Source organism: Tamandua tetradactyla, chromosome 17 (assembly GCF_023851605.1).
Source record: "Tamandua tetradactyla isolate mTamTet1 chromosome 17, mTamTet1.pri, whole genome shotgun sequence".
NCBI classification, from domain to species: Eukaryota; Metazoa; Chordata; class Mammalia; order Pilosa; family Myrmecophagidae; genus Tamandua; species Tamandua tetradactyla.
The window spans coordinates 48,869,147-48,892,669 of NC_135343.1; the positions used below are offsets into that span (position 1 = coordinate 48,869,147).

The 23,523-nt window shown below is 41.4% G+C and overlaps 1 protein-coding gene and 1 long non-coding RNA gene across 2 annotated transcripts in view; one reads left to right on the forward strand and one right to left on the reverse strand.

The window, feature by feature from the left end:
* Nucleotides 1-1,511: 1,511 nt before the first annotated feature.
* On the reverse strand, nt 1,512-13,766 carry LOC143661609 (uncharacterized). Its single transcript, XR_013164722.1, has 4 exons — nt 13,665-13,766; nt 12,646-12,681; nt 3,383-3,514; nt 1,512-1,630 (listed from the first exon to the last, which is right to left on the reverse strand). It is a non-coding gene; the product is annotated as an uncharacterized LOC143661609 (long non-coding RNA).
* Nucleotides 13,767-23,212: 9,446 nt separating this feature from the next.
* POLE4 (DNA polymerase epsilon 4, accessory subunit) overlaps nt 23,213-23,523 on the forward strand; it is a 31,008-nt gene continuing 30,697 nt past the window's right edge. Inside the window, exon 1 of the mRNA XM_077134686.1 lies at nt 23,213-23,436. Within this exon, the coding sequence (XP_076990801.1) occupies nt 23,218-23,436 (219 nt within the window). The 5' untranslated portion in view covers nt 23,213-23,217. The remainder of the gene's footprint in view (nt 23,437-23,523) is intronic.

Sequence of the window (23,523 nt, forward strand, 5' to 3'; positions counted from 1 at the left end):
TACAAACAAACTAACTCCAGGAGGGAGGATTTAATTTGAGACAGACAGCAGGGAGCATGCATCTTTTCATCCCTATCAAAGCTGTCAGAGCCAGTTAGCATCAGAGCCCATCAAAGCCCGCAGTCTGCCCAGCAGCCTTCCTGTCACCAAGGAAACCACAAGTCAGAGCAGAAAGCGGTTAGGGAAGCCCCCAGGAACCAGCCTGAAACTCAGTTGCTTGACATATTTGTCATTATCAACTCTGCCTAAGTGCAGCATTCCTTGCAGGAATGATTCTCTGAAATTTCTCCTGCCCCAATCCTCCTACATTATTTCCCAAATCAAGAATATGCCCACCTCTAAGAAAGACAAGTGCTGGCTGGCCAGACAGACAACAGTGTGTGAGGCGGACTGTCTGTTTGCATTGACACCAGGAAGAGTGTCCCTGGGACCCCGCTACCTTCCCAGGCCCTAATGTCTTCCTATCAGCACAGCCCCTGTGGTAGTCAGATTCAGTTGTCAACTTGGCCAGGTGAAGGCACCTAGTTCTGTTGCTGTGGACATGAGCCAATGGTACGTGAACCTCATCTGTTGCTGATTACAACTGCAGTCGGCTAGGAGGCGTGTCTGCTGCAATGAGTGACGTTTGACTTAATTGGCTGGTGCTTAAATGAGAGAGCTCAATGTAGCACAGCCCAGGCAGCTCAGCATACCTCATCTCAGCACTCGCAACTCAGCCCAGGCCTTTGCAATGCAGAAAGGAATCACCCCGGGGAAAGTTGTTGGAACCCAGAGGCCTGGAGAGAAGGCCAGCAGAGATCACCCTGAGCCTTCCCAAGTAAGAAAGAACCTCAGATGAAAGTTAGCTGCCTTTCCTCTGAAGAACTAACAAAATAAATCCCCTTTTATTAAAAGCCAATCCGTCTCTGGTGTGTTGAATTCTGGCAGCTAGCAAACTAGAACAGCCCCTTACTAGTGGTCATCAAGTCTGTCCCCCACCTCCCCCCCACCCCCTCCCACACACAGCAGTCCCAGGACAGTGGGCTCCGCAGCTGTCCTTTCTTCTATCTGAATTGATGTCTGATGTCCCCAACCTATAAATGATTAAGGAAATTTCTGTCTTATTAATGACTGATAACTTCAGACATAACAAGGGGATTCATTCACTCATTTAATCATTCCACAAATATTTGTTGTCTGCTAGACACTAGGCTGGGCATTGAGGTTAATAATAAATTAATCATTTATTGGTGGGGGGTGCAGCTAATAGGCATCTAGGATATTTAGGAGGGCCTTTCCATGGAGGGGGGCAGATCAGCTGGGTTCTAGTTATCTATTGCTATGTAACAAATTATCCCAAAACTTAGTGGCTTAAAACAAGGACAGAGATTGTTTTGCTCATGAATTTGCCATTTAGGCAGGGCTCAGAGGGAACAGTGTGTCTCTGCGCCACACAGCATCCCCTGGGGCAGCTTGAAGGCTGGGTGCTGGCATCAACTGACGGCTTGCTCACTCACAAGCCTGGGGGTTGACTCCAGCTGTTGGCAGGGACCTCCGCTGGGGCTGTCAATCACAACACCAACATGTGACCTCTCCATGTGGCTGTGTGGCTTCCTTGCAGTATGCTGGCCAGGTTCCCAGGGTGAGCCTCCTAGGAGAGCATCCCAGGTGAAGAAAGTTGTATCATCTTTTTTAAATCTCATCTTAGAAGTTACACAGAGTCACGTCTGTGCATTTTGTTTATTAGAAGAGAATCTTCTCTCTAATTAGACTCCATCTTTTGATGGAGACATTGTAGATATGCTTTAAAACCTCTCAAGCTATGATTTAAAGAAGAAACTAACAGAAGAGCCTTCCAGGTAGAGGGAATAGCACGTAGGGGCTCAGAGACTAGAAAAACCACCGTGTGTTCAAGGGAATGAAAGGCCAGTGAGGCTGGAGCACAGAGAGTTTTGAGGTAGACAGAAGCAGTACCCGGAAGTTAGAGGAGTTAGGGTTTTATTCTGGATGCAGTGTGAGCCAATCTCCCAGCAGGGTAGGTTGGTTTCTTTAGATTCACATCTTGAAATGATTGCTCCAGCTGTTCTGCAGAGATGAGCTAGAAATATGGAGAACCAGCTGGACACTACTGGAGTGGTCCAGAGGAGAGGTGATGATGAGGGGCTAGAATGCTAGCATTGGAGATGCGGAGAGGTGGATGGACTTGATTGGCAGGAAGAACTGAGAGGACTTATTAACAGACAGGCTATGAGGGTAAGGGAAAGGAAAAGGAAGGTAACAGAAAGAACTCTCTGATTTCGTGCATGAGCATCTGTATGACTAGTGGACCCATAACCTTTGATTAGAAGAGTATGGGAGGAACTCGCTGAGAAGAGGAAAAGGTAAAATCCAGAGTTTCTTTCAAAACATGTCAATTTTGAGATAATTGTGAGCTTTTAAGGAATAGATCGCTGGCTATATAAGCTTAAAACTCAGTGGAGAGTCTGGGGCTGCAAATATAAATTTGGTGCTCAAAGCCATACCCCTGGATGAGATTACCTAGGAGAATCTAGAATGAACAAAGGAAGTGTGAAGACTGAGCCCTGGAAAGGGCAGCAGGGAGATTGAGGAGTGGCCGGAGAGAGAGAGGAGAAACTAGGATATTGGATGTGATGGAAACCAAGCAAAGAGAGGGTTTGAAAAGGGGGAATTGAGAAAGAAAAATACACAAGGCCCAGTGGCCCAGGTTTCCTTGGCTAACCTGTTCAGGAAACAGAGACAGAGTGGTGTCTGGAATCAGAAAGATGCAAGCATCTTGTACTGGTTCTCTTGCTGCATTGTTTTTCAACACTGGAAATAATGATCAATTGTTTGATCCCAATAGGCTAGTCTTTTTAGAGTTTCATTTGAGGATTATGTCCTATTGGAAGATAAAATGAGGAAGACATCAAATGAGCTAGGGAGAGACTGTGTACTTGCCTCCTGGTCTTGGACATGAACCACCCAAAGAGGTGCAGTGGGCAGAAAACCAGGTTTTCTTATTTAATCCTCCCCAAAGAATTTTTCTTTGCCTTTCTCACACCACAACTGTAATTAATTAACAAATTAATTTATCAATTGCCATTATTAATTTAAGTGACATCTTCCCCATTAGAAGGTAGGGACCATGCCTCACTTATTCCCCTGGTATCCCCAGGGCCTGGCCTGGTGCCTCTCCCATGGCAGGCACTCAATCATGTTTGTTGAATGAATGAATGAATGACTCATAAATCAATGACTTGGTGTATATTATTATCCTCATTTAATAGTAGAGAAAACTGACAGCTATGAAAATATTCTCAATACTCATAATCCAGAGACACAAATGGCATTTCCTTAACCAAAATTAGTTGAGATTAACTGGCATCAGATACCATGTACCAACCTTCAGGAGAAAAACGCACTAGGAGATGCTTTAGCTGGTCCATGAGGAAGGTCATATTTGCCCTGATTTTACTCTAGTGTCCTCTTCCTTCATTGGGATCAGAGATTTGCCAGTCAACAACCTGTTCTTTACCTGTAAATCAATGTACTCACAGTCAGCAGTCAGGTACAAAGCTCAGAGGAGTTTCAGAGAAAACGTATGTTTGCCAAACGCAGTGTGGGGCTGTCAGGGGATGAGTATTTGGCTGCCTCCTGAGAGAACTCATAGGGTGGCAGCACCTCTGCCTAGGGTGTGGTCTCTGTCCTGCAGGTTTAGATACAGGATCTGTCAGCACACAAACTGCAGAACCTCAGGTTCAACTCTAATGAATTCAGCTCAGAAAGCTGATGCATGAAACCAGAATGTCAATATATTGATTCACAAGAGTACTGGAATCACCTCTGCATCTGAAATACTTGTTTTCACGTGGCTTACACATTCTTTCACTGAAGACAGACCTCCAAGGAGGGCAAATTATCAGAAGGTTGCCTAGTGGGCATAGAATCCACATGAGGGGAGTGAGCTAGATGGTTCAAATGTTTGCTGGCACTAAGCTGGGAAAGCCTGACACTGCCCTTTTCACTGCATGGATGGCCTTTCCAATGGCACCAGAATATTCAAAACCATTGGCTGAGCGGCTGTCTCCCACGGGCATTTCTTAAATAGGCTCTGTGGATGCTCACCATCGTGATGCTTCTTTTTCTTTGCTTTCATGCCTAACCACCCTGCTTTGATGCTTTTAATCCTTCTATCTGCTCAGCCTTGCAGACCCATTCTGTCTCTTTGAGATGACTTTACTGGCAACTTCCTGCTTCTGGATCATTATGAGGCCTTCAGTAATCTGGATGAAGACCCACTCTCATTCAGTTGGGCCACCTCTTAACTAAAAGTAACATCCTCAAGAAGTCCTCTTTACAATGGGTTCACACCCACCAGAATGTGGATTAAGATTAAGAACAGGTCTAAATTGGGGTATATCATTCATTCTACCATACTAACTACAGCCCTGGTCACCCCAGCCATCTCATGTATCTTTCCCTAACTATTCATCTGCCTAGGTTGAGGTCTTCATTATCTGCCACATGGGCAACTATACTCACTTCCTAATTGGATTCTCTGCTTTCAGTTTTTCCTCCTGCCCATTGATGCCAAAAAGATCTTCCTGAGGTATACTCCAATTATGTCTGTCCCATGCTTCAAATCCATGTATCAGTGACTCCCCATAGCCTTCATGATAAAGCTCCCTGTGTTAGCATAATAGTCAAGGTCTGTGTCAATCTGATTGAGGGCCAACTTTCTAGTTCCAGAAGTGGAGCTGGAAGCAGGTTCTTTTCCCTCACAGATTCCTAAGACATGGGAAAACTCAGGCATGCGATCCTGCTGCCTCCCATCCTCCTGAGACCCTGTAGGGAAGACAATGGAGAGACTTTGGTCAAGAGAAGGCTTAAGGACTCCAGTCTCTCTTCACTTGAGAGGTGTGGTGGTGATGGGGTGGCGGGGGGAGTTGGTACATCCTGATGCCCAAGAAATAAATAGTGGGGGAAGCATTGCAATGATGGGTAAGGCTGTAGGTGACCAGTCCTTCATACAGAACTGCCCCAGCAACTCTTGGTGTGCACTATAACTCAGTACTGTACTGTAGTCTCAGGGTCTTAGACCTTCTTTTTTATGGAGCTAGCTGAGTGAAATCTTTTTTTAACTTTTTTACTGTATAAAAAGCTAAAAAATTTAAAATATTTTTATCATATATATATGTATCTACAAGACAAAGAAAGAAAAAATCCTGGTTTTCAAACCACTCTTCAATAGTTACAGGACAGATTCCAGAGTTTGTCATGGGCTACCATATCATCATCTCAGATTTTTCTTTCTAGCTGCTCCAGAACATTGGAGGCTAGAAGGAATATATAAATATTTTTATCATCACTTTTTATCTTTTTTGTAAAAAATAACATATATACAAAAAAGCAATAAACTTCAAAGCACAGCAAAACAATTAGTTGTAGGATATATTTCAGACTTTGGTGTGGGTTACAATTCCATAATTTTAGGTTTTTACTCCTAGCTGCTCTAAGATACTCGAGATTAAGAGAGATATCAATATAATGATTCAGGAATCATACTTGTTTGTTAAACCCTACCTTCTCTGTATAACTCCACCATCACCTTTGATCTTTCTCCCACTCTTTAGGGGTACTTGGGCTATGCCCATTCTACCTTTTTCAAGTTGGAAGGGCTGTCAATAATAAGGGGTAGGGAGATGGAACTACCTGATGTTCTGGAAAGGCTGGCCCCTCTAGGTTTCAGGACTCAATTGGTCCAGAGACCCATCTGGAGATTGTAGGTTTCTGGAAAGTTACCCTAGGGCATGGAACCTTTGTAGAATCTTATATATTGTCCCAGGTGTTCTTTAGGGTTGGCTGGAATAGTTTTGGTTGGGGTTTGGAAAGTTATGATAGATTGCAATGCCTAACTGAAGTTTGTGTAAAAGCAGCCTCAGAGTAGCCTCTCAACTCTATTTGAACTCTCTAGCTGAGTGAAGTCTTAACTCCTCATAAGACTTGAGCTGCCCTAACCTACTCACCTTTAAAAGTACATATCTAAAATCCAGTTGCATGCTTACAACTTCTATGTGACATTGAGTCCAAGGCTAAAGTGTTGTGTTATCATCAAATTGCATTGACTAGCTTGACTTGAAGGCTTACTGGCTTCAGCTATTTTAAGGGCAGGATCATCACTAGAACTCTCCAGATTCTCCAATATTTCTTGTCTGGAACTAATGAGATCATTTATATGCAAATTGTTCCCAAAGTGAAACACAAATTCATTAGCTTAAAGTAAAGAGGCCCAAATTTGAAAATTGGTCCAGTCATTGGCTACTTGTGTGAGGATTCATTTCTTCATTTGTTTACTGAACATACTGAATAGCTGCTGGAAGCAAGTTACTGGTCTGGGAACCAGGAAGATAGAAAACCAAATAAGACATGCATCCTCAGTGAGAAAGGGATGGGAAGGGAGGTGTAGATAATAACAGTGATTAAAATATAGCATGCTTCCAAAAGACTACACCCTGTATTTTTCTGTTTATATAAAGACAAAACCAGGCAAAACTAAATGTATGATTTTAGAAATCAAGATCATGGTTATCTTTGTGGAAGAAGGCAGGGGCAGGAGGCAGGATCTGGAATTTCAGTGATCTACTGCTTGTGTGGTGGTTGCACAGGTGTGCTCAATTTGTGATAATTTATGGAGGTGCACAATAAATGAGTGTGCATACATATCACTGGTGTACTTTTCACATGTATGCTGTTTTTTAATCAAGTATGTTAGAAACAAGGATAGACATGAAGAACACTTTTTTATACAAGTAGGAAATTGCACTAATTCAAGTATAATATTATGGGTAAGAAGGTGCTGTATATTTGAAAATATACATATAATGTTATCCATGATGTGGGACTTTCCACATAATAATTCAGTTGAACTATTTCAAACTATTAATAGTAAGAGAAAAAGTGGAGGGACTATTCTATAAAAGAGATGACGAGTCATGAAAATGAAATGAAATGCATATTTGATTGGATCCAAGTTAAAAATAAAAAAACAAGCTATAAAAGATATTGCTGCGGAAGGGGGGAAATTTGAATTTGGACTGGTTATTAAATGATATTATGGAATATTTGTTACTTGCATTTGGTGTAATAGTGATCTCGTGGCTACATAGAAGACTGTCTATGCCTGGTACTTAGGGGTGAAATGTAAAAGTGTCTGCAAACTTCTTTAATGCCAAAATGTTAACAATACTGAATGTAGGTGGAAGATAAATGTGCTTTTCTCTCAACTTTTCTGTCTGTTTGAAAATTTTCACAATAAAAAAGTTAGAAAAATGTATATGATGCAACAAAGGGATTGTAAACATTTCTATGATAAATCAGGAGATAATTCTCTCTTGGAAAGCTGGGCAATTCCCTTAAGTACTCTAGCCTTCTGCTTTCTCACTTCAAGCCAGAGAGGGGATTTGGGTTAGGAAATATTTAAAGTCTCTAATATCCTAGAGTTTGATACAGAATATAAATACACTTGCTTATGTTTGTTCTCCCCTCTTAGACAATAGTCAAAAAAACTTCATCCATTTGATAAATAATCCATTGATGCCACTGTATTTTCTGCATCATATCTCACTGATATTTATATGTTGAGGTTAACTCTGTAAATTTTTAGTGAGCACACTTAAGGATTAAAGAATAATTGAGTTCTAAATTAATTAACCAAAGAACCCCAGTCAGTAAATATTTATTAAGCAAGTACTTTGAAACCTCTCTTTGGTGCTGTCAGGAGTACAAAAGGACATCATCTCTGGTTCAAAGAATACATGTTGCTTTGGGGAAGACCGGAGTGATATGCATAAAGCAGTAAAGGAACAATCAAAGGCTTTGTAGTCACCCAGGGTTTCCAAAAAAGGAAAAAGCCTTGTGGCCAGGAGAAGCGTGGGGAAGAGTTGGCATGAGGAAAGTTGAGAGCACCTTGTTCTATCAAACGTCCACCAGCATTTGATTTGTGTGCATTTCCTTAATTATTTTTTTTTGACTTCCCTTATCAGAGTCTGACCTTTTTAAAAAGCAGGACAGTAGGTCAGGTTAGGAGGGGATATGAGTTTGGAGGGAAGCCAGATAAGGCAAGGGTTTAGGCAGAGGCACAGGTGAAGATGCAGTTGAGAAGGTGAGGGTCAGAAGCTGTGGGGAGCCAGCAACTGACTCCCAGTTATCAAGACTCTGAAAATCTTCCCTCGCAGCTGAAATTTGGGTTTTGGGTTGGTCTCTGGACTGGACTTTGAGACTTTAAGTGATCACAGACCACTTTGATAGAGCTGATGATTAAACATGCGGGGCCATTTGTTAGACCCCATTCTTCTTGAATAACCCATTACCCAACTTTCATGAGAACATCTCTAAAGGAATTTTTTTTTTTAAAACCCAGAAATGTTAAAAATGGCTAAGAAGTTGCTCCACACAGAATACCAAACAAAGGGTGAATTTATTTGTTGAGACTCACTGAAGGCTGGGATTCAACACAAGCACTGAGATCATCTCCCGGGGAAGACAAGTCTTCCTGAAAGCAAACTTCACCTGATTGTAAACATCAGACTGTTAGATAAATTCTAATTCCTCCACATTGGGCTCTGTGTCTTCTTCTCTTCAGCCCCTCAGTGACCATGTCTGTTGTGCTGGTTTGAAAGGATGTATGTCCCCTAGAAAAGCCATGTTTTAATCTAAATCCCATTTCATAAAGGCAGAATAATCCCTATTCAATATTGTATGTTTGAAACTGTAATCAGATCATCTCCCTGGAAATGTGATTTAATCAAGAGTGGTTATTAAGGTGGATTACATGACCACCATTTAGGTGGGTCTTGATAAGTTTCTGGAGTCCTATAAAAGAGGAAACATTTTGGAGAAGGAAAGAGATTCGGAGAGAGCATAGAATGCTGCAGCACCGCAAAGCAGAGAGTCCACGAGCCAGTGACCTTTGGAGATGAAGAAGGAAAACGCCTCCCAAGGAGCTTCATGAAACAGGAAGCCAGGAAAGAAAGCTAGCAGATGATGCTGTGTTCACCATGTGCCCTTCCAGCTGGGAGAGAAGCCCTGACTGTGTTCACCATGTGCCTTCTCACTTGAGAGAGAAACCCTGAACTTCACTGGCCTTGTTGAACCAAAGTGTCTTTCCCTGGATGGATGCCTTTGATTGGGTATTTCTATAGACTTGTTTTAATTGGGACATTTTCTCAGCCTTAGAACTGTGAACTAGCAACTTATTAAATTCCCCTTTTTAAAAGCCTTTCTGTTGCTGGTATATTGCATTCTGGCAGCTAGAAAACTAGAACGTCTATAAAACTGTGTCAGGGACTTCTGGCATTCATATTTTAGTCAGTTGCATCTTTTCTGTCGTAAATTATCAGGACTCTGAAAATCTTCCCTCGCAGCTGAAATTTGGGTTTTGGGCTGGTCTCTGGACTGGACTTTGAGACTTTAAGTGATCACAGACCACTTTGATAGAGCTGATGATTAAACATGGGGGGCCATTTATTAGATCCCATTCTTCTTGAATAATCCATTACCCAACTTTCATGAGAACATCTCTAAAGGAATTTTTTTTTAAAAGACAAATACAATCTCTAATTGTATAAAATGCCTCCAATGAGGCATTTTAAGAATGGAGCAAAATACCAGTGTGCACAGAATTCCTATTTCAATATATTAATCATAATGTTTCTTTTATACACACACACATACACAGATTTTTTTTTTTTTTAAGTCTTTGGTATGTCCAAAGTTTGGTCTTCTTCATTGATGGTTTCTAAATTTTTATCTTGTTCCTGTGGAAAGACCACTATTTCTTGTTGTTTTTTTGTTTGTTTGCTTCATAACCTTTTGTTGCACACTGTACATTTTAATATTTTAATATGAAAACTCTGGGATTTAGTCCCTGATCTGTCTGTTCCTTAAGTTTGTATCCAGCTAATGATATAACAGATTTCCTTGATCCTGATTTCCTGTCAGGAGCTAACAAAATCAAACAAATCAATACCAAAAAGTATCTTTTGCAGTCTTCATAAATTGACTCTGCATTGGCTGGTATTCTCCTTCAGAGTTTAGCCCTCTTATCAAGAAGATTATCCCATGGGAAAGTGAAATGCAAAGTTTTCTCTCCATCTCTTTTGAGACTGCATCTTGTTCTGAACTTGTGATTTCTTGTGGTTTTAGGAATTCCCCAGTGTACAGGTTCCCTCTACTCCCTATGAAATAGACCACCCCTCCCCTTCTCTGGGGTGCTCTGTTGTGTGTATTAATGCCAGGAATCTTTTGCTCCAGGCTGCTTTGACTTAATTGTTTCTTACAATGCTTTGGATGTTCACAAGCTACTTCTGCCTGAAGAGTGCAGAGCATGTCCCCAGAGGGCAAGTCAGAAACGAGTTTCCTTGTTCACTCAGGCTGCCCCCGTTGACTAGCACTGACATACAGGGTAACCCATGCCTGGCTGGCAAATTGTCCCAGCTGAGCCCCAATCCAGGTTCATTAGTCTTGACCCTAAAAGAATTTAGAAACAAGAGAGCTAGTAGGAATTAGTAGTAAAGTTTATTAAAAAAGAGGCATTTGTTAAAAAAAGAGATACATTAAAGAGGTTAATGTAGACGTGCTCAAGGGAGGGACACACACTGAGTGGGTTGGGTTTAGCTCACTTTATATGAAGTCTTGTTGGCAGTAGTTTTCCATATAAGCACTAGATATTTTCTTTGTGTAGGTTCTCACAGTGAGTGACCTTTGATCATTAGGGACTTACATGGTTTGTATTAACCAGGTGCTTACAGTGTTAGCACCTGTTTCAGGAAGAGATAACTATTGATGCCTATGACAAGCCCATCACATATCCAAAATTTGTCTTTGGGCAGATGTTTAACTTCACAACCCCAGGTTTTCTATTATTAACTAAGGGTTTGCTTTGGGTCCAGGATTTTACAGGCTTTTGTGGTTTTGTGAGGTTTCAATGGTTTGGGGGAGGTTTCAGGGCTTTAGGGGAAATTTTTGTCACATGAAGTTTGCAGCTCTGTATTAACTCTTTTGAAGATGAACAGAAGACTAGTGACCACAGCGTTAATGTCCTATTCTACCTTGCTTCACAGGCACTGCAGTATGTGCCTAGGGGTTACTCTGCTTGCTCCAGAAACAGGGCCAGGGATGCACAATGGAAGTACAGGCTGGCTCCACACCATGCTGGGGAACGTGTGGGAGAGTGGCCAGCAAGAACTCCAAGGTTCAACACAGGCTCTTCCACTTTTTGTTTAAGGTCCCTGAAGAGGAATGTACAGCATTGAGAGGTCGGCTTGTGTTTAGAGAGACTAGATCCACATCTGTGTCACTAACAGACAAGGTTTGCCCTCAGCCAAATTGTAATGGAAGGCCCATGGACAAGATGATTCTCTCCACAGCCCGCTTTTCCACTCCCTGTTCCCTCTGCCACAGGACAATTAGCCGCCAGGTTATTTATATCCCTCCAGACCCTGTGAAGTGCTGACAATCAATCAAGAATAATCCTCACTGGGATTTGTTTTGTCTCATAATAACTTCATGTGCACATTTTCCAGATGACATTACACTGAGCAGTCCTTCCATTCATTTATTCATTTAACAAAGAACAAGTACCTACTGAGTGGCAGCGTGGGGGCATTTCAGAGCTCATGATACTAATATCATGGTAAAAATGAAGATGAGGACAAGAGGGAGAGAAGGCATAAAAGAGGGAGAGCAGAGGGAAGGTCAGAGATGCTCGCACAATATTGTGAATGTAATTAACAGCATTGAAATACCTATCCCAGTACGGGTAAAATGGGAAATATTAGTTGTATATATGGAAATAGAGTAAAAATTAAAAAATATACACCCATGGAACAACACTACACAGGGAACCCTAAGTTAAACTGTGGACTGTAGTTAATAGCACAATTATAAAAATGTGCTTTCATCAATTGTGGCAAATGTACTACATCAATGCAAGATGTTCATACTAGAGTGTTCTATGTGGGTCCTGTATTTTACACATGATTGTTCTGTAAACCCACAACTTCTCCAATAAAAAAAGAAGAAATTCATACACACACACACAAAATCATACAATTATAAAAATGCTCTTGTATCAATTACAGCAAATGTACCACACTAAAGTAATAGGTAGCATATGGGAACTCTTGCATTTCATGTATGACTTTTCTGTAAACTTAAAACTTCTCTAACAAAAATAAATAAATAAGGAAGCAAAAAAACCAAAAGCACTGGGAGCATTTCCTACCATATTTAATGCTGTGTTTTCTTGTCTTAGCCCTCGCCCGGCTACCGCAAGCCTTTTAATCCTTTCCTAGAGTTTTGAAGAAGATGGTACTGCCAGTTTTTGCTAGTTGTTCAAAGATTCTGTGGGGGAACAGCCTCCTGAATCATCTTATTCTGCCATCTTCTTCTACCACAAGCTCATATATCCTTTTTTTTAAAGCCAAATGTAAACTTTTATGAAGCTTTCACATTAGTAAATTTGCAAGGTGGCATTGTAACAGTAGCAGTTTTTTCTAATTAATCATTTTAATAATTTTAAAATTAAGCTTGGTAGGGCTTCTTTCTAGCCCTATTAAAATTATATTTAAGGGCGGGCCATGGTAGGTCAGCAGGCAGAGTTCTCACCTGTCATGCTGGAGACCTGGGTTCGATTCCTGGTGCCTGTCCATGCAAAAAAAAAAAAATTACATTAATGATCTATTGTAAGAAATTAGTTTAATGTTTTTCTCTCCAGTTATACCATGAGCTCCAAAGGGCAGAACTGAGGGTACTGTTTCCACCATCACACCATACCTGGCGCGATGCTCAATCTTAGTAGATCTCAACAAATATTTGTGGAATATATAACTGGCTTTTTCATCTAGCCCAGTGGTTTTTGAGTTTTATATATTTTAAGTGTATTTTTAAAGTCAGATTTATCAAGGGATAACTTGCATACAGTGAAATCAACCTGTTCAGTGTATAGTTTCATACCAAATGTATGCAGCTGTGTAATCACTGCTATCACAACTATAGCAGCTTTGCTCTGCAGTATACACAAAGGTAATTGTGTAAGTGTCCATTAGTTCTGATGACATGGGGTAGAAATCATAATTTTTAAAATAGACTTTCTAGCACAACTTAAAAAAATAAATGTCCCTGTATTGGAACAAAAAAGCACCATTATCATGTCGTGATTTTTTTTTAGCAGAAACAGATCCAAGGTACCTCTTATTTACCAGAGGTAAAGTGAATTGCCCAAGGTAAGTGACAGCGGCTGAAACAGGAGTTCACATCTTTTAAACATCTTTTAACCTCCAGTCCTAATGTCTTTCCATTTCAGAAAGTGGATTCTGAATTGTTAAATGACATATGGCATTGAGCATTTATTTCCTTATTCCTGCTTGTGATCGTTATTGTACCTGGAAAGTCTTTTATTTCCCCCTTCTCCTCTTTATTTTCCTTTCAGGTGAGCCCCTGTGCCAGTTTGAATCTATGGTGAACCCCAGAAAAGCCATGTCCTTTAATCCTCATTCAATATTGCTGGGTGGGAGCATTTTGATTGTTCCCATGGAGATGTGACCCACCCAACTGTGGGAGGTAACTTTTGATTAGATGATTTCCATGGAGGTGTGTCTCCACCCATTGATGGTGGAGTTGCTTACCGGAATCCTTTAAAAGAGGAAACATTTTGGAGAGAGTCCCTTTTGTAGAGCCATGAGAAAGCCAGCAGGTACTGTCATGTTCGCCATGTGCCCTTCCAGCTGAAAGAAACATTGAACGTTATCGGCCTTCTTAAACCAAGGTATCTTTCCCTGGATGCCTTAAATTGGACATTTCTATAGATTTGTTTTAATTGGGACATTTTCTCAGCCTTAGAACTGTAAACTTATAACTTATTAATTACCCATTTTTAAAAGCCATTCTATTTCTGGTATATTGCATTCTGGCAGCTAGCAAACTAGAACATCCCCCAATAATGAGGGGTCTGAACCTCCATTGAGCACCCCTGCAGAAGGAAGAAGGCCATGGAATTCTTCTGAGATCCCTGCCTGGCTCCAATGATCTCCTTTCTTGAGATCTTTGGCTCTTCCTTGACATTTGCCAGTTAAAGTCTATTTTGAAGCACAAAACTATTCATAACTGATGAAGATCATACTTTGAAGTCTAACCTTCGTAACAGATGGTTGACTGGACTGGAAAGATTTGGAAACTTGGTTTTGTTTTATCATGTATGTAAACAACCATGTAGGTAAGAAGTGGTTAAAAACCAACCCATTTTAGCCACAGCTTTCCTTAGGGAGAGGGGAGGCTCTTTCTGACCAAGGCAGGGAGGCCAGCCTGGGCTCCGTAGCACCACTCTGCCAGGTGTAGCCATCCTGCCCTACCTCTTCTGCCCCTTGCAGTGAAACCAAGTTCCAAACCCAGATGATGGGGGTGTGGAGGGCAGTATGTCCAAGGGTGGGGGTGGTTGAGAAGTGGAGTCTTTGCTATTTGGGTGGAGAAATGAATAAGGCAAAAAAAGCCCTTCAGTTTTTACCTCTATGAACTTCAAGGCCTTCCATTCATACTGATTTCTCTCTTCCTTTTTTCAGTCTTGTTCTGAGAACATAATCCCGTAGTAATGTGTCCGGAAGGTACTTTTTGGAAGAATGCCCTAAAAGGAACCCTCTGTCCACTACTCCTTATCCCCAAATAATTATGCTTCTGCTTTTCTTAATAAAGAGGTTGAAGCTCCTGCCACTGCACCGGCCAGAGAAGGCGATTTTCGGAAGGCATTAATTAGCCAAGCCAGTTCCCACTAGATTGGGGACAGGTGGTGAGCGGCTCTCCAGTATTTTCACATTGTTAATTGCCAGATAGAAGCAGATACAGCTAGAGCAATACAAAAACAGTCGGGGTAGCCTGTATTATGACTGCACTCCTGGAATCCACCACTTTGTGAATTAGTGGATGTTAAGTGTGAGGTATAGATGTAATACATAAGGGTCCTAAGCAGATTCTGTAAGCGTTGACCTCTCAGGCAATACATAGTTAATAAGGACTGGCAGGCATGCTCACTATTATGGGGAAACCATCCAGTTTGGCTCTGATTTTGCATACCTATTAGGGCTAAGTTGGAAAATCAACTGGAGCAATTTACTGTTTAATGGCAAATCTTCTTCTTATGCAAATAAAAGTTCCTAGTATGCCTGAAAGCTTGAGCTGAATAGTGAGGCCCTGAATGAAGCTTGCTGTTGTGGCCTTCTCTGTGCTGGGGCTTGCTGACCTGGGGTTATCTCCCCAGAAAACAGACCCTCAGCCACTGCCTTCAGTGGCTCTCAATCCTTGGAAATCGATCAAGTAGGAACCCTGTATTATACATCAAAGGACCTACCCCATTTGCCCTATCAGAGAATGTTTGCCCTTGCAAGCTGTATTTTTTTTTTTTACTATATTTTGGTTTTCCTTCTTTTTAATGGGTGATTCTTTTCTTTCTATTACATTTATTTAGTTAATTTTACTTTCTTTAACTTTTTTTGGTCCATTTTACCTTTTAAACTTCTGCTTTTTAATATTTAATATTTTATATTATTTATTCTCAATGTTTATTCTCCTTAATCTCTTTTCTGCTCTTTTAATCTTAATGCTATGCTATTCATATAACTTTGTTTTCAGTACATTCACTTTACTAGCTTTATCTATTCACATGTAAGGTTTTATCTGACTTTGAACATAATTTAAGAGTGTGGGGCAGTGGTGCTATAAATGGGATGGTTATGGAAAGGGCCCCTGGCTATAGGTATCAAAAGGAAATCTCTTTTTCTTGAAGAGAACTTTTCAGCAATCCAAAGTAATTCACCCATTTTTTCTATAGTTGGATTTCCTGTCACCAAATCCCCTTGGCTTTGTACTTAATAGCTCCTCAGGCCTAGGAAAACAATGTCTATACGCACTAATGACTACTGAGACTTTCTGTAGCATCTTGCTTCATGATTGCGCTGGGGTGGGGTAGGAGGTAAAGGGATGGAGACAGACGCAGCTTGAGGAGGGAGTTCAGAGGACAGAGGGGGCAGGTTTGGTGGGATCAGTGATTAGTGGAGGTATTCCTGTTTACAATCTTTGAGTGAACAGTATAGGGAGATAGTGAATTTGTTCATAATTAAAGCTGGCAAGGAGTCCTTACCCAAGGCCATGAGAGAGAGTGAGAAACAAATGAGTAAGCAGGCATGAGAATCAATGCAATGAGAGGCCTGCCCCCCCATACATATTACATAGAATGATGAGGAGATCCCATTCGGCCTTTTGGGTAATCGAGGTTGTCCCTCCTCTGAGTAAGGGTTTCCTTGATCCTGGAGGGCAGAATCAAGCCCAGCATTGACTTTGGGGAAGTCAGGTCTTCTCATGGCAGGAGAAGATGGGGCAATGACCCAAGTCTGGCAGCAGCAGGGGCTCTCATCTGACCGTGGGTGGGTGAGGCTGACAAGCAGGCCTGAAAAGGGCTTCACGCTGAAGATGGGTAAACGGTATTCTGCAAACCAGATTACCCAGTTGTATGACATTCCCTGTAGTTATTTCCCAAAGTTGGTTACCTGACAAGACTTTGGTCATCCTCTTTTTATGTTTTGGCTGTGATTCAGTAGTGTTTTAAAGCTGCGTTTCTCAAAGTGGGTCTCTAGATGTGTTCTTGAGGGAGAGAACGTTCCACAAGAGTTTTCAAGTTTTGTGTTTTTGCTTTGAAGGTGATCTCACAAAAATAAATTTTAAGTGTCCTATCACATTATTTCAGTGCAAGAGGATGAGTTTGTGTTTATCATCATGTTGATGCCAACAGAAGAACAAATATATATCATGGCAGGAAATGGGAATAAAGATTTTGCAGTAAGTTTGACTAGAGAAAAGTGGTGGGAAATTGAGTGAATTCCTGGCTCAACGGCAGTATAGGAATCCTCAGTTCAAAAGGATGCCTTGTCATCAAGCTGTATCATGCTGAGAGCAGACCAATGGAACATCTGGACTTATAGCAATTCAATAGCAGTTAAAAAAACAATGAAAAAAAACAGGAAAAAAAAAGAGAAACAAACAAATAAAAACAAAGAAGTGCTTTTTTGTTCAATGGTACTTCTAATTTTGAGCTCCAACATTGTTTATGCATGATTGTGGAGTATGGATCAGTGGTTTAAACAAGTTTATTAATAAAAAAGATAAATTCTACAATGACAAGGAGAAAGACACAAGTGACCATCCCAAATAGTTCAAATTTAAAAGAATCAAGTGGACAAAAAGTGAAGTAGAAAACACACAAATAACAGGGCTATAAAACCCAACACTGGCAATTTAGTTTTAGGAAAACACCATCCATCACACTGATGCTTTCAATTTGAGTTTGTATTGGTTTTGTAGGTTTGTTTTTAATTTTTAGATTTGTTTGGGTTTTAAAGTAAATAAGATATATATGTGTGTGTGTGTATATATATATATATATATATATATATATATATATGAAATGTATACCAAATTTTATATTTGCCCATTTTAAAGTAAGGTAATAAAAACAACGTAGATCAACAGTAATGATTTATAGATTTTTTTTCTCTAAAAGATAGCTAAACATTACTGAATTTAAGAACATAAATTATAGTATAGAGAATTAGTGGCAAGATTTTTTTGTCTACTCTTTCTGTCTCAGGTTAAAAGGGTCATAGCTCCCCCTGAGGCCAGTATTGAGGTGAGAGAGGCTATTAATGAGAGACAAGGAAAGAAATTTGGGATAAGCATTAGATTTTTGCTTTCGTCTCACCAACAACAGTGGTAAATTACATTTTATTAAGGAAGCTGAGAGTTTCCTTAGATTTTCTAGAATTTATGAGTTCTAAGAACATCATGAAAGAGTTCTGAAAGTTGACAAAATCAAATACAATAATTGTGAGTATTGGGTCAGGGGTAAATTAGAATTTTAGGTCCATGGAGATGACATGAGGCTTATGTGTATCTGGGAAAAGTGTGTGTGTGTGTTAAGGGAATTTTGTTTAATCTGTAGATCAATTTGGGGGTATTGCCATCTTTTTTAACAATACTAACTATTCCAGTCCTGATGTTTTCTAGCTTTTTAGTGTACAAATTTTGTGCTTTTTTTTGGGTTAAATTTACTCCTAAGTATTTTATTCTCATTTTGATGCTATAAAGGGAATTGTTTTTTAAAATGTTTTAATTTCATTTTTTTTTGGAATGTTCATTACTAATGTATAGAAATGCAGTTGGTTTGGGTATTTTCGTCTTTTATCCTGCAACCTTGCTAAACTCATTTATTAGTTCTAATAGTCCTCTTGTACAATGCCTTTTTTGACCTAATCTTGAAAGCTAGACAACATTCTTCCACCACATTCTGGTAATTAGAAGTGAGTAGCTTGGCCCAGCTCACACTCAAGAACTCTTTAAGACTTCACCTTTTGAAGGGGGCATGTTAAAAATCTGTGGACATATTTTTAAACTATCACAATATACTTTTTTTGGGTCTTGATACCAAACTGCCATTCCAGCCTTTACTGCCAGCATCTCCTTGAATTCAACCTCATTCCTAGTCTCCTACCCCAGAGGATAAGAAGTGGTGACGGGGTAAAGCCCAAAGTTCTCTTGTGAAAAACTCTGCATTCTTAAACAAAAAAATATGGCATGGTTTCTTATGACTAGCTTGGATCAGGGAAAAGGACTGTTTGAACCCGGTTTTCTGCCTATTCTGGAAAATTACTGAAACTTATCAAAATGGCCAACAAAACAACTAACAAACCCAACCTCTATGAGCATTGCTAGTGGGAAGTCAAGCTTTATTCGCAGTTGGTATGGACTTTCTCTTATGTACAGATTTTCTTTCTTTGGAAAAAGTACTTTTAATGGTTGATGAATCTCATCCCCATTTGGCCACCAGGATGCAGGCTGTCTCCACATGTGTAAGCTCTTTCTGAGCTCTTTTGCTGAAGGACTTGGCCTTCATGATAACATCTTCGGGTGTGTTCCTCTTTCTAGAACATTGTAGCAGCCCAACTCTACCCCGTCAAATGGCTGGGGTAGTTTTGTCAGCATTGACCCTGGTTTCTTTCACCAAACAAAGGTTGACATTATGTTGAGGCTACAGTCAAGCAGTTGTTCTGTCTCATCTTCAGGTGATAAAACCTCATACTGATCTTCCCAAGTGGGTGATATTTGTCAAAACTGGTTCTGTGCTGAAGCCATGTCTCATGAATTCAGTCCCTTGGGGCCTTCCAGCGCTGGTTCTGAGAGCTTGGCTTGGCTCTGAGACCCTGAAGTTTCCTGGTCCATCCTAGTCTAGATGGCATACTCAGGATGGAGTGGAAGAGCTTGCACAGTTGTTCTATAGAAGAATTTGAAAATTAAATCTGATGAAACATCATCATAATATCCTAAATATTCTCCTGAATTAGGCTTAATTTAAAAAGTACAGCTGATTGTAAGCCGTAATGGGATAACTGATGATATGTAGCCATTTTATTGGCTAAATCATTTCATATAGCAGTTTAATCCATAACCGAAGTGCTTTGGTAACTTTCATTCATATATTTAAACACCTGAATTCTTAGGATCTCCTCTTTTTAAAGTAGTTCCTAAAGACCATACATAGCTCATAATCATTCCACTACTTCCTGAGATGAAGAAAATCCAGCTCTGTAATCTACGAAGCTAAAATGCAATCTACGGGAGATTATTTAGGGGAGCTTTGGCCCTACAAGATTGCTAATCCTGGTAGTTCATAAACTGTTCCAAAGTCTACAAGTCCCAAAGATTAGAGGGTAGAGCAAGTTCAATGCGTGGCAAGTTCAATTGATCAGTTTCCATTGAGAGAAAGCTAAATAAATGAGAGGAAATGATCCAAAGGGATCATTACCAGAATCTATCTCATTTTCAGGCTTTAATAATTTATAAAAGTCAGTCACATTTCTTTCATACTTTCAACATTCCCTGCCATTAAATGAAACAAAACAAACATACAAACTCTAAATTAATTGCCCAAGGCAGTGATTCTGAAGGTTGAAAGGATGGTATTCCCCTTATGAGAGTTACTAGAAACACTTGATTGGAATTTTCAAAGGATACTTTGCCAGTGTCTGATACAACTCTGTAGGCAGGGGTCACTTCCAGGTGAGTCACTGCTGATGAGTCATTCATTCAGTAATCTTCTATTACTAAGTGCCAGACATTGTACCACAGACTGGAGACTCAGGGAACAAAAGCAGAGACACTGCCTGAAAGGCGTTTACAGTCTGGGGTGGCAGGGAAGGGGAGGAGACAAACATTAAATAATCACACTGGCAAATGCAGGCTTGCATTCAATGATCAGTACTAGGAAAGGTGCTCAGTGGTAGGAGGGATTTAACCTGTCTGAGGGAGAGTGGGTTGAAGAAGGCTTCCATAAGGAGGTAAGGCTGGGATTTGAGGAAAGGTGAGAAAAGTTTTCCAGGCAGAATTGCTGAAGAACTGAAGATAAAAGCTATGTGGATAGAGTGTAGAGAGGGGAAGATGTACGATGGGGCTGGGGTGGGGGGTGGTGAGTTTTGGGGGGGATGGCTAGAAGGAGACTGACCATGCAAAGCCTTGACACCCACATTGAGTTTGTATTATTTCAGTCAAAATTGGGGGGGGGGGGGGAATTGGGAGAACTGCCTAAACAATTTCTTTTAACGATGAATTGAGTAAGAGTAATCGTTTCCTTTTTATCTTTTGTTTTTCCTTTTATTTTTCTCTCTGTGAGTGTCTGAGCATTCCTGCATTCCAAGGTTTCTGTGGCCAAGCTCCTTTCCCTTTCCCTTTTTATACAGTCCTATGGATTTTTTTTTATCTACCATACCCTCTGTTTCCTTGTGATTTTTAACCATTTGACCCTCAAACGTGTGTGTACACACAAATGCATATACAATAATATACACATATGTACATACAACATGCACATATATACAATTATTTTTTAAAAATAATTCAGAGATGAAGTGTTACCAGTGTCCTCCACATACATATTTCCTGGAAGAACTCTTACCCCAGCAGGGTAGATGGTAAGCTGTCTTTAACCACTAATTTATTACATAAAATGCTTCACATAACATTTTGTTTTTGTATTAATTTTCCTCTTGTAGCCTTTTAAAGACATTTTTAAACTTTCATTCATTAGAACTGATATGCAAACATTTTATTTTCTTTCTTGGCTTTTTTGACCTTTGTTTTCCTGTTTCTCCTGCCTTTTTTGCCACTGAAATTCAAAGACAGAAAATATGATTTCCCTTTTGAAGATACCTTAATGCCTTTCAGGGCTTGGTCAGGAAATCCTGAGTGGTCTAAATGAACCTCTTTTTGTTATTATAAAACCTGGGAAAGGAAGGTGGGACTGGGCCAAGTGTGAAAATGTTCAAGTGGTGAGGCAAAAGGTGGCATGGGGGGAAGAAAAGGGAAAATGTGAGTAACAGAGAAAAATGTGAAGAAAGAGTGATGGAAGGGAGAAACCTTTAAAAGCCAACTTAACTCACTCCCTACCTTAAGTCCTAACTCATCCTGCCCCCATGATAGTCAACTCTATTTTGCCAACTCAAAATTTTGGCTACAGTTAGTAATTTGTCCTTTGAGATTGCTGAACTGTTGCTCCTGTTAAGTGCTCTACTGAAGATACAAGAATCCCACCATGCCTTTATGGATCTGGTATGGAGCTTTCCATGCATTGTAGTGCCCACAAACTAACCTGATGACGGACTCAAGAGAAGCCTTAAAGTAGGCTCTAGTGAAATTTTCAGTGACTCAAGACTCCCCTTCTGCAGGTTTTAATTCTGGGCCATGCTGTTTGCTGTACTGTAGCGGAGCCTCTCTGTGCTAATTCAGCCACTTGCAGGGTTTACCACATAAATTTTGGAAAGGAGAGTGATTTCCAGTATCATTTAATCCAACTTCATTTGGGTTTTAACCACATTCCAGCTGTGGGTGAAAGATCAACTACTCTGCCTCAATTTCATCAACAGTAAAATGAAGTTAAAATATCACCTGTCTCAATAGGGCATTATGAAAATTATGTAAGGAAATGACTTAGCACTTTTAACCATGCACATAGTAAGTGCTCAAAAAAATGTGAGCTACTACTGTTAAAACTGACAGATTAAACCTGATATTGTAGATATGAACTATTCTATGCTAGTGTGATTTGTCATGGGTCTATGAAGTCAGAACTATTTTTTGAATAACGCTAGGAAGAAATTTCTTTTTTATTCTCGTTCTCTCAAGATGACAGTATTTTTCCAGAGCTACCCGAAAAGTGAAAACGGGAACATATTGATAAAAAAGCAGCTATGAAAATCCAGTTGTCTATTGAGACAGACAAAAACCTAAACCGGATGCCACTTTTCTCATTAAATTCTTTATTTTCGAAGTTACTTGTCATAGCATGTTACTTATGTTAACTTGAAATGGGATTATTATTTTAAATGAGTTAACATTTTAAAATCGTTTTATTCTCTAACGCCCATAGACACAACCTATTGAAACAAAAGCTCTTTGAGGTCCGCAATAATTTTTAAGTGTGTAAAGAGAACCCCGAAACCAAAACGGTGATGAACCAATGCTCTGGCGCAACCCATCATCAACACGGCGGCCGCCCGCCCTCACACCTCTGCGCTCTCCAGCCTCGGCGACTTTCTCCTCGGCAGGGAAACAACTTCTTCCGTTTCTGCAAGCCAGAGCCAGAGCCAGAGCCCCACCCCTCCCGTAAGAGCACCTAAAACTTGGCTCTCCCCGAGCCGGCTCCGGATCTCGCGCCCTCTTCGGCACCCCCGGCCCCGGATGCTGCGCGCGCCCGGGCACCCCGGCCTCCCTCCGGCATTTGCTCTGCCCGCCGAGGGTGATTGCCTCAGCTGAAACCCTCTCAAGGGTCGGGTCTGGACAGCCCGGTCCGATCATCGATTTTATTAAAGGACGGTACCTAACTAGGCTCGGCCGCACCGGAGGGTCCCTGGAGAACGGCCACGGAGTTACCGGGGGCCCAGCGGCGGCAAGGTACGGGACAGAGTTCACCCACAGGCTGCACACTCCCTACCGGCCCCCGCCTACCCGCCGGGCTTTCCCCGGGCCCCGCCGCGAGAGGGGAGGGGCCACGTGCCCTCGGGGGCGTGGCCTCCGCCCCGCGCGGGAAAGGGGCCGGCGCCGCGTGCGCGCGCATAGTCGGTGGCCGCGCGCAGCACGCTGGGGGCCGGGATGGCGGCGGCGGCGGTGGCGGCGGCTGGGAGCGGGTCGCCCCGGGAGGAGGAGGGGCCTGGTGGGGAGGCGGCGGCTTCACAACCGCCAGCCCCGACGAGCGCGCCTGGGGCCCGTCTCTCGAGGCTACCTCTGGCGCGAGTGAAGGCCTTGGTGAAGGCAGACCCCGACGTGACACTCGCGGGACAGGAGGCCATCTTCATTCTGGCGCGAGCCGCGGTGCGGTGCGCCCCGGGGACTGTGTGGAGCGGGAGGGCAGTGAGGGGCGGGGCGGGGCGGCTGGGCGAGGCTCAGCAGTGGGGGGCG